This window comes from Callospermophilus lateralis, chromosome 6 (genome assembly GCF_048772815.1).
Source record: "Callospermophilus lateralis isolate mCalLat2 chromosome 6, mCalLat2.hap1, whole genome shotgun sequence".
Taxonomy (NCBI): Eukaryota; Metazoa; Chordata; class Mammalia; order Rodentia; family Sciuridae; genus Callospermophilus; species Callospermophilus lateralis.
In genome coordinates this window covers 90502215-90514295 of record NC_135310.1, presented here as the reverse complement: position 1 = coordinate 90514295, position 12081 = coordinate 90502215, and the positions used below count along the sequence as shown (strand labels likewise).

Genomic DNA, 12081 nt, shown 5'->3' with positions numbered 1-12081 from the left:
CTAGGCGAGCACTCTACCACTGAGTCACAACCCCAGCCCCTAGTATCCATTTTTTTAGCCTCATCTTTTAACTGAAGTCTTTAATCTGTGTAAAGTTTATTTTTATTTATGATCCAACACAAGGATCTCTTTGACTAACCAATATTTTCTGCAAAATCATCACCATTTTTGCACTGATTTTCAGAACCCATTCTATCATGAAGTTCTACATATACACAACAATGAAAAAAAAGTGAGGAGCAGTATGGGAAGACTAACAAAGTTTGCAAAGGGAAGAATTTTGAAATGAGAAGTCCATCTGCTCTGGAATACTGGACTTATCTAGTATTCTGGATAACTCTGTTTCATTCATAGGAGTCCTCTCAGAACTCATCTCCTATACTTGTCTCCCTACCCTGACTTGAATGAGGAGGTATTTCAAGGTGCCTCGATGGCACCCAGCATGCTTCACTATTATGGTCCTTATGGTGATATACTATGAATAATTTTTAGCCCCTCATTCTCCAGATAAGGAGTCAAGTTGTTTGGTTTCCAACTCCAACACCTTCTCATCTTTGGAGAAGACAAATTTTGTGATTTATTTGACTACTGTTTATGGACATTCAATGAAAGTTTATTGAGTAAATAAACAAATGGGATTAATGTCTAAGAATGTGCTTTATATACTGTACAATATTCCTTCTTTTTAACATTTACTTGTCCTGAAAAGTAAATTCTGAAAAATCTAAGCAGATTACTAATGCCTTCCAAAGTAAGAATGATAAGATACTTTATAAAGAAAGATATATTGTTGTATGCATTTTTTCTCAAAGAAAAGCTACTTGATATGAAAGAAAATAAGATAGATTAATTTTTTTATGCTTAACATTGTTTCTTACAAGCCAGTAGACCTATTAAGATAACTTCTCCAACTGAGAAATGAAGGTTATTTTATCTGTACTTACAATCTTGCCAAGTTGATGCCAAAATCAAAAAGCTAATGGGAATTAAGCATTCTGAAAATGTCAAATTGGTAAAGTAAGAGAACTAAGATGATTTTTTTAAAAAGCATAAATGGACTTCTCTTACATACTTTTGTTCTTTTTTGTCTTACCAGGGTGAAGGTTGAGGGATACATTTTGTAAGAAGTTTGAATTTGACATTGTCACTTGCAGTCCTTGAATGTAGGTCAAACTGGTTTTTATAACCTTGATATAATTTAGTTATCATTGCCAATGCTGCTATCGCCACCACCATGGTCACCTGATATGAAACTTTAATAGGGCATTAGGCTCAACTCTCTTTTGTGTTTCCTGGTGGGGAAGTTGGATTTTGTTCTGAAGGAATAAATTTATTCATGCCTATTACAAATACTTTTAACATTGACTATAGCATATGGACTTAGAAAAGCTCCTCAGTGGGTCAGAAGCACAATGTAAAACCAGAGGCCAGGTTCCTAGTTGCAGAATAAAATGGAAAATAATGGGTACAAACTGATCTCCATTGTGATGTGAGACCATACTTGATAGAAAATACAATCAGTTATAATACCATTGGCAAGATTATAGTATAATGAAATAAGCCTGAGACTTTATCACTCTGGCAATCAGACAATTTAATAGTATCTGAGCACCCAGAATTCAGAATTACAAGACTTAAAATGTTTTTTAAGCCCAATGAATCAATAAATTCTTTTGAAAACTACTTGGTTGATATTCATCACAGTAAGAAGATAGCCTAAATTCTCTGCACTCCACCCATAGCCCAGGAAGGACAGAGATATAAGTTCAGTATTGTACAGAAACCTCTGCAGAGATCTTGCTGCACAGAATTTCAAGATGCCACAACAGTGGTCCCACAGGCTTTCTAACCCAGCCACTTGAAGTGTGATAACTCATTAGATGAAAAAATACTTTCTCAAGAGTCTACAAGCCAAAGCATTAACGTGGCAGTTAGAAATTGCTTCCTGTCCATCACAGAATATAGAAATTTCACACTACCTTTCACACTAATCACAATTCTTCCCTCAAAAACAAGTTACTTGAACAAATCCATGATAACCTTTTTTTTTTTGAGAAGTGCACAGAAATGATTCAAAATCATTGTATCACCCCTACTACCCTCTGTGACATGTGTTTTGTGACTAGAATTTAACAGCTCCATACCAGTATGAGAGACAGAGACATCAGTGGTGTGTTTATACTGAGCTCTAACATCTTTAGTCTCCTTTAAAGTGTTCTTTAAGATATATATTTTTAAATTCCTGTCATAATATTATAAAAATATCCTCTTAAAATATTGTTCAGTGAAAATGTAACAATTCAAAAGGATAGAACTATAAGGTACTTGTTAGCATAATTATTGGGTCATTATAAAATTCCTTACCTTTATATGCATGAATCACCACAGTAAAATCATGAACAAAGCTTTAAAATCCTTTATGTCTATAATGTCATGTAAGGCTACTTCTCAATAAGTATATATTAAACCATCTATATAATTTTCATTCTTGTTCATAAGATACTTTCTAATCTCATCTCTCACCACTCTGCAGTAATTAGTATCCCTCCCTCTCCCCCAACCCCGCCACTCACATTTTCAGACACATTTATCCTACAAACCAGCCTACCTGTAGATATTTAAATGTGGCCTACATATTCTTGACTTCTTTTTTCCTGGTCTTTCCCTCTGCTGGAATGCACCTTTTTTAAATTCCAATTCAAATCCTTTTGTTTCAAAATTCATTGCCTCCAAGAATCATGGAACTCTTGACTAATTGAATTTGGGATTCATCTTAAGCTTGCTTTGAACATTCTCATTAGTTATATTTACACAATTTGTATTACACAAGTATCATTACCTCAGAAGGATTCTGGGTGCTCCAGGTGGGTATGTAACACCCTCCAGGTAGACTTTAAGCTCCTTAAAACCAGGAACTATCTGCTTAACTGCCTCTGACTCCCCATTCCATTTGGTACTTGCTAGGTTCACAATAGGCACTGAAGGCTTTTTGAATAAGTGATTGAGTAAATTTTAAAAATGAGTAACTACTTCTTGTGTGAGGTGTTCAGCTAATTATCAATGACTTCTGGGGTCAGCTTAGGGACCTGGTTTCATTTTCATCTACTATGCGATATTATACTTACTGGAACAGAAACTTGAGGATTATCTGCAAGTTTTCCCAGCACAGCAAAGCCATCAACATCAATTTGGCCTCTTGGCTTGATAGGTAAGGATTCAATCCTGTTGCAGTCAACAAAAAGAGTAGCAGTACTCCTTTCCACGCCAATCATGATCTTATGCCACTGGGAATCAAACAAGGAAGGCAAATTTGAAAAGGCTGCTGTTTGGAGACTTCCATCCAGGCCCTTATATGAAAATGCAACCGATTGTGTTTGGCCATTAATCTTCACGCCAACTTGTTCCTTCCCAGAGGAATCCTGAATCTGCCAAATGCTCCAGTTCTTTTCAAGTGTGCTTCCAGTCATCCGAAAAGTAGTTAAAAAGGAGTATTCTTCAGGCAGTCCACTGGGATATAAGTGCCTGAGAAAAATTTTGAAACAGTAAATATAAATCTGGTTTTCTGAGCTCATACATATTTAGCATCTTCCCTCTTTATGCTATTTCAGATACTAGACCTACAGGAAGGTTACAGTATGAAAAACTATGTAGTATTTGTTCTTTCATGACTGCTCATAAAGACCTTCACAGAATCATGCACATTAATGCTCCATCTTAAAATACACATTTTAAAAACCCCTCCCTCCTAGCTAAGGAAGATTCCCAATGCCACATAATTCCAACAATATTACCATTTATGCTACCGAAAGAGCTACTGTTCAGCAATTCCATCTCAGCCAAAAAACACATCTTTGCAAAGTTCTCAGCAACATTTTTACCTTAAGTGAGAAAGGAGATTATTTGGAATTCAAATCAGCTCTACTGGTTTATGAAACCATTTAATTAAAGTGACTTAATTTTTTAATTTGTATGTAACATATCATAATTGTTATTTTCATAATTGCCCTGCTATTCTCCTACACAGTTGCACTCTAGACCACATAAGCATTATGAGAATCAGTGACTATGCAAAACTTGATTTAGAAGTTTCCTCACACTGAGAATATTTGTCTTTTCCAGGCAGTTCAAAGTATGACATTTAGGTAGCGCTAGTCGCTTGTCACCAGATGACAAGCAAAAGATGACCAATTTTTACTTCTCTATCCCAACTCAATTTATCATTGCTACTTTCTTTACTGCTTTAAAGGGCAGTGTGAAACCATTAGTGACCAAAGGCATCTCCATGTGAAGACAGCAATCTGAAGATTACTATTTGGATCTTCTGTTGAAGCCAAACTACTAAGAGTTAAAGACTGAATTTTAAAACCAGGACAGATTGAACATCATCTTTCAAGGACTCGACCCAAAGGTTATACCCTCCCTTTCTCCTAAACATAGAAAAATTCCTGAACGAGGAAGAACTGCTAGGAAAACTAGATGTCAATAAATTTTGTTTGCTAGAAAATAAAATTTGAAATTTCTGGAAATAATTATATACTAGGAACCAGAGTTTGAAATAACTCCTTCAGGTCAAACTCTTCTTGTGAAGAGCAAAGAGAAAGGCAAGAAGAAATATCCCTATGGCTGCTATTTCCATTTTTCTTACAAACTAAAGTGATAACATGTAAATCTATCACATTATCATGTGTTATTGCCAGTCATATGAAAATATATTGTTAAGTCCCAGAATTTCTATATTAGTAAATTCTTTAGCTTAAAGAATATTTAGCCATAATGAAACTACTTTACTAAGGCTATCTATCTTTACTTTGACTTTTTCCACAAAACTTTATTATATAATAGTATAAAAATTTTCAACTTCTTTTCTTCAAGTATTTGTGCAAAACTTCAATCAAATGTGTCAACTACGAGCTAGGGCTGGGCTCAGTGGTAGAGCACTTGCCTATCACATATGAAGCACTGAGTTCAATCCTCTGCACCACATTTTTTTAAAAAAAGAAAAAGAAAAGAAAGTTTTTTAAAAATGGAAATGATGTATGTAAACTTGGAGACAAGCTGATCATCAAAAAGCACAATGGCTGCCATCTTGGTTGCTCTCTCTTTAAAAAAAAATTGTCAATTATCTCAAAAATTATCATTTTGTCCAATATAAAAATGTAAAACTTTTCATCTGAGTGCTCTTTATCATCCAAGTCCTCCTTTTAGCCATTGGCAGGGTAGGGGCGGTGAATACTGGGTCCTTTACCACTAAGCTACATCCCCAGACTTTTTCTTTCTTTCTTTTTTTTAATTTTTGAGACAGGGTCTTGCTAAGTTGCTTATAGCCTCACTGAGTTTCTAAGGCTGGTCTCAAATCCACAACCCTTCAGCCTCAGGTCCCAAATTGCTGGGATTAAAGGTGTGTACCCCAGCATCCAGCTTAGCCATAATTTTGGTTTGTTTTTATAAAACTGGATGAAATACTTTATATAAATTCATATTTTTGCATGCTCACTGATGATGTTCATTATTCCTATTGCAAAGTTTTCAGTTTACTAAATATCCTTTATATCTGTCAAGTATACAGCAGGTTTTAACATGTAAATTTAAAAATATTTAATTTGGAGTTAAAGAATTTTAAAATGTACTAGAACTATTTACAGTCCTATTTTCTCAGAATAGAGCTAACTACAACATCATTCCAGATATTTGTTTTTAACATAATTTGTCAGTTTGTCATTATTTCCTCTGACTTTATATTTTTTAGAATTACACCAATTCCAGAATAACTTCTAGAAAAGAAACTAAGGTTCACCAATGATAATATAATATACTGCTTATTGTATAACTATAAAAACTTGTGGAAGTTTGTACATCAATTTGATTGACCTTAGTAAATTTGGACCTGGGAAATAAATGTGTGAAGTTGTACTCAATGATGCAGTTTGGCAAGTATCCATTTAAATTATAAATAGATGCTTTTTATCATTCTTTTGAATTAGTTTTCTGGACTTGACTAGGTGCTTAAAGAATGTATTTTCATATTTTTATCCAAGATAGTTATTTCTGAGGTGTGAGGTTTTTGCAAAAGGAAGATAAATCTTAATGCTTTATCTTCTTCTTTTCCTTATGTATGTATACAAATGTATATATATATATATATACACATATATATTAGAGAGATATATTATATATAGATAGACATATATGTCTATATATTTGTCTATGAATATGGTGAGGAAAACTGCAGAAATAAATCAGTCCCTAAAAATAACTCTGTTTTGATTCAGGAAGTCACAATAACATGCTCAGGCAACTCTTCTGCAAAGACATGAGGTTAACTGATGGATGTCTTCCAATTTGTGTTTCATTCAACCTTTCCTACTCGGTGAGCAAAGAGATTATGTTGAAAGTAAGATAGGATGTGTTCCAATTATCTCTGACTTGGTGTATATAAACATAAAAAAAAGAAAGATAGGTGGTTTTGATGTTGCTAAGAGAATATCTTATTTATAGATGTACTGTTAAATCAAAGGTATGTGTAAGTCTCTTTCTCTTCATGCATATGAATAGATGTATGTATGTGCGATACAAATATAACTAAGACTATCAAGTTAATCATTTTTCAAACTAGACTAGTACAGTTTGTCAATATGGTAAGAGAAGAAAATTCAATTTATCTTACTGCTCATATTAATAAAATGCATGCACATTTGTATTACCTATGACTATTTAAAAGTCTCACAAGTCTAATTTCTGGAACAGTCAGTTTATTGTTGATTTTGAGCACCCAAAATTCTGCTCATGTAAATATGCCATGCACATTGATAAGTAAACCTGACAGCATACATTATTTAAAAGAAGCTGTGTCTATAAATAATTTACTCCATTACATGGCAATCTTCACAGAGTACCTTAAATGGAGAACTACAAGGATTTAAATAAAAGATTTGAAAGTCTTCAAACCTTGAAACATTTATTTATGATTTTAACCTAAATAAAGTGAAGAATTCTGTTTTTAAGGAAAACAAACAACATGTTTATAAGTAGGAGCCGACAATGTTAAACCAGCATGCCTAAAATAAGGAATAAAAAATGGCAACGAATTATGTATCTCATACCTTTAAAATAATTTTTAAAATAAAATAAGGATAAATTATGACTCTATCACATTAGTCCTATATGCCATAATTTTTCCTTTGATTAAGATCCTGCTAATGGGTTGTGTTTGCTGTCTTAGAACCTATATTCTCCAGCACAGAAAGTCCCTTTAAACCAAGATTATCTGCTTTCTGAGAACAATTCCAATCGCTACCTTCATTGTCACCTGGCTTTTGAATGGGTAGGACTTAGAAAGGAGCTTAAAAAGAAAGAACACAGTAAGGAGAAAAGACCTGTGTGCATATACTGTCGCCTCCCAGCATGTTGCACCACTAGCAATCAGCACTTACCTAACAGCACTGTGTACCAGGCTCTGCTCAAACACTCTCCCATATCAACATTTGCTTCACATACAACCTTGTGACATACTTCTGATGGCTATTCTATTTTTCAACTGAGGCAATTGAAGTTTAAATATCTTCTCCAAAAACATATTTTACTACCTCTTTGGGACTTCATATAACTCATCCATCTGGCTCACCTCCTCTTTTAATATCTTTCTCCTCCTTCTTTCATCTAATTCCTTCCTCCTTCTTTCCTCACCTCTAAATAAGTCTCAGCAAAAAAACAAAAGTTTTAGTCTTTGTGGGGGAAGGGAGTCAATGAGATAGTAAATATAAAGTGATAGCCTGTGTAGACAGTTTAGTGCTGGCTCTCAGAATTTGGGGAAAAACAACAAAGAGGGCTTATATTATCTCAGGTTGATGGTCTCTGAAATTAGAGGTAATGAGAATCCAGATTGTGCCTCAAATCACAGAAGAGAATTTAGATCAACATCAGGGCGTCTTGTGTCTTGTTATAGTTTATTAAATAAAGGAAAAATAACATTTTTGAAGTTTATTTAAGAACACAGCACTTCTGTGCAAATGTAACTGTCATCATGTCTTTAATTGTCCCCAAATGCAAATGGTTTGTTCAGGCTCAGCATGGAGTTGTGGTTAGAAGCACAACCTCTGATACCATGGGGCTTGGGTTTCAATCCCACCCCAACCCCACATGTGCCAATTTTTTCATTTAATTTTGCAACTAAACTTTTGAGGTTTAGCTTCTTACTCCATTAAATAGGGTAATACTGTCCCTACATCACAGGGTTGGGAATAGATTGTAATTAATGTTAACTAGTACATCTATAAAAAGTTATACAGTGTACTATTATTGTATTATAAAATATAGTATACTGAAAATGTGACTTTTTATCTGCAATCTGGCACCATATTGTATCAGTTTCTTCTACCTGTACCAAAATTTTCTTTTATAAACCCTTAGAAGTTTCTACAATACTCTTTTTTTTTCTAATTAATCATTATTTACCTTTACAACTTAATGTCAGCTAAAGTCCTAATCTTCTTGTTCCTCTATCAAAGGAATTTTAATTCTGTTTTTTACAATGCACTAAAATACATAATAATCATAATAATAACACAAGGTAAGTAGGTAACAAAAGCTAAATCACTAAAGCTCATTTATAACAATGGTACAACTCCACACTTACATGTACACTAAATAAAACACCTCAGTAATAAAGAATAAAAGGCTTAATTCTAGAAAGGAGACTAAAGAAGTGGAATATTTTTTGTTATTATCACTATCATCATCTATGTTATAATTATTTGAGTTCTGCTTCTGTATGGTGTCTGTCAGGAGCCAAGCACTGGATGTAAGGTTCTATTTCAGCACCAGGACACTTGAACAGCACCACTGTGAGTCTCCTAACCACACTGTGGCTCTGAGTTAAATTTATGTTTAACCTCTGGCACTTTTCACAGAGGGTCCTTTCAGTCAAAACCAGACGGATTATTTAAAAAAAAAATAGAACACAAAGTTTAAAAAGCCATGTCTTAAATCAATGTAGTCTCAGTGATTTTTTTCCCTGAAATGGAAAGTGAATTATATACTGAGAACATGAAAAGCACTAACACTTGATAAGTGAATAAATTCCTTAATCTTTAAATAAAATCATGACCCAAGAAATGTTAAGCATGAGAAAATTCTCTAACATTCCATAGCTATCCATGTTTTAAAACACATTTGAGGAAGATAATTGGTAAACCATTTTTGATAAATTACCTGGTGGGAATCCTGAAATCTACATTATTTCCCAACTTGTAAGCCACTTGTAATGAAGTTGATCCCACCACTCTCTGGATAGCTCTTCTAGATGCTGCTTTATCTACCTGGAACTGAGAAATCAGGTCAAATCCTGTAGAAATAAAATGCAAAATCCAAAATGAGATTGGTTAATTCCTTTCCACAACTCTCACAAATAAAAGAATCAATTCAGTTTGGAAAACATGCATTTTCAATATGGCATATTTCTACTTGCCTGGCAAGTCATCTTGGCCAATCCTGATCTTGGGACAGAGTTCATTTTCCCCATTAGAATTCGAATTGACAGGGAATCCTACAAAAGAGATACCATGTTATCTCACTTCATCCACTACAGAGATTGCCAATAATTGAGCAACTATTTAAAATACAATCTCATACAAGCTTGCTTGCAAGTAGTATATTTGGCTTTAACTCTATACCTCAGTGATCCTAATTCATTCACATTCAACTTATTCTGGAAGGGATGCAAGGCACAAAGTTGCTTTAATAATTTGTGCTGGAAAAATGTTTCTTTGAGGAAGGTTAGGAATTTGTTCCTTTTGGAACCAGAGCTGTGCAATGTCCTGAAAGGCACAAGGTCAGATGTCTGTTTGGAAAACTTCTGGTGGTTTGGGCTAAAAAATATTCCTTAAACATCACAAATTTTAGAATTCTAATGAGAGTCCAGAGTCAGTCTTGAACCATTTCAGTGAGGCTTCTGAGAGTGAAGTTCTCAGGAATCTTTGCTAAGTAGAAGAGGGATCATCTGGGGGAGTCTTAGGATTCATTGATCCTAAATAAAATATAGAAGGTGCATTTAATTTCACAAATTCATTTCAAGACATCAAATAAAGGTCCCAGCAAGATTATTGGCAGTATCCTAGAATTGGGAAGAGCAACAAGAAGAAAATAATTATGAGAAGAATTAAACCCTAAATTTGATGACACATTCAAGAATTGAATTGGGTGCTCTTTACACATGTGGAAGATTGTCCTAAGAGAGATTTTTTTTTTTTTTACCCCCACAGGAGACTTCCTATAACCCTCCAACCTTGGTACCTTGCTGAGACTCACTTGATGACAAAGACTTCCTAGGCTTCAAAAACAAAAAAAAGTTATAAAGCTTTTTTGGCTTAGCCATCCAATTACATCAAACGTTTTCTTCAGATCTCTCTTTATACCCAATTGTTGGGGGTCATTCCATCCATCTATCATCCATTCATCCCCATGTCCACCCAACATTTACTATCATCTGAACCAGGCACAGGGCACACCCAATGTCCTTCCTGCCCACTGTGATTATAGTCAGGACTTCCTTTACACACTCGGCACTGAGCCCAGCAACCACTACAGCATCCCCATGAGCTGAAGCAGAATTGAAAAATGAAGGTACAAAGGACCATGGGTGCCTCACTCAGGCTTCACTCAGCCACACCCTTGCTTGATCACAGTCCTGCCTGTTTCTAGAAACAACCAATATTTCAAAAGTCAGAAACTATGGTCCTTACTTGGGCGACGCTTAACAGCCGCAGATGCCCAGGATCCCAGAAAAACGCATACAAAGAAAAATACTGGAATTTTCCTAAAAAGATGAGAAGATAAATGAGTCAAACAAGAATCCCTCCAGATGAGAAGCTTCATGTTTTGAAACCTGGTTAACCTGATTAATGTAGGTCATCAATTCCCAATACAGATGATTTGCTCCATTTAGACTGAACACTTACTTAGAGATTTAAAGAATTTGCACATCTCTGGCTCCCACTGTCCCACTGTGGTGTTATCGATTTCACTTCCTCAGTATCTCATTATTTCACTCTTTCGATACCATTTTCTCTGTCTCTGTTTTCTTTAACTTTTGATTTCCTTGCCTCTGTGGCTGTCTCCTTCTCTCTTTTCCTCTGTCTCTTTTTGTACTTCTCCCTCTTGTTCTCTTGTCTTTTCTCCACCCCTCACCTCCTTTCATTCTACTACCACTGCAAAAACACAGATACTCGGTTCCAATTATCCCTACCCCAGTCTTGCCACCACTCTTTCCATTATCCAAATCTTACCAGCAGTTCTTCATTTTCTCAGCAGTTTTCCTTGGTTGCCAACAGCCCCTGTGAAGAAAGGAGCTGGAGGGGAGTCACCTGCTCCCCTAAGGCCCCTTCACTGTCACTCTGGGATGTAGATTCTGGCCCCAACCTTGGTCTCTCCTGCCCTTCTGAGGGCTAAAAGCAAAGGAAATGAACTAGAGGCATCTGATGATACTTTAACTGAAGCAGAGGAAAGGGGTGGGGAGAGGCAGCTCCATAAGCCCAGGTCTGGCCAGGGGTGTGTCCTCAAAGCTAACAAGGTTACACTGAAGGAGGTATTAACAGGAGAAAGTTTGCTGGAAAGCAAATAATAAAACCAGGATGTGGGGGAAATTCACCAGAAAGATCCAGGCAAGCTGCTATAGGAATACAGAAGAAGCTTTTAGAACTGCTATAGGAATACAGTAGAAGCTTTCAAAACTGCTATAGGAAGGGATACAGTGGAAGCTTTTAGAGGACTGAAAATCCAGCAAAGAGGTGCCCACTGGAAGGCAGAGGTGTTGAGAATTGACGGAGTCCTGCTGCCCAATCAACCAAAGTCTGAATCCCCATTTGTTCTGAAGCTAATGCGTTGCACAACACTGGGCAAGATAACCTCTTTGTAACTCAATTGCCTTAACTAAAAACAGGTTGAAAATACATAAAAACAATTATTTTGAGAATTAAAGTAGATTAGCAAAGGCAAAGAGTCTAACACCAGATATTCTTTGTCATTTTCATAATAGCTAACACTTCTTCCTGGGCTTCCCTCTGTTGACAGTGCTTGAAACCTAGTGGG

At 35.5% G+C, this 12081-nt stretch overlaps 1 protein-coding gene across 1 annotated transcript in view; it reads right to left on the bottom strand.

The window, feature by feature from the left end:
* Positions 1-11293, bottom strand: part of Col9a1 (collagen type IX alpha 1 chain) — an 83107-nt gene extending 71814 nt beyond the window's left edge. Inside the window, exons 1-5 of the mRNA XM_076860050.2 lie at positions 11280-11293; positions 10737-10810; positions 9464-9541; positions 9208-9340; positions 3126-3522 (exon numbers count right to left, since the gene is read on the bottom strand). Coding sequence (XP_076716165.2) covers positions 3126-3522; positions 9208-9340; positions 9464-9541; positions 10737-10810; positions 11280-11293 — 696 coding nt within the window. The remainder of the gene's footprint in view (positions 1-3125; positions 3523-9207; positions 9341-9463; positions 9542-10736; positions 10811-11279) is intronic.
* Positions 11294-12081: the final 788 nt, after the last annotated feature.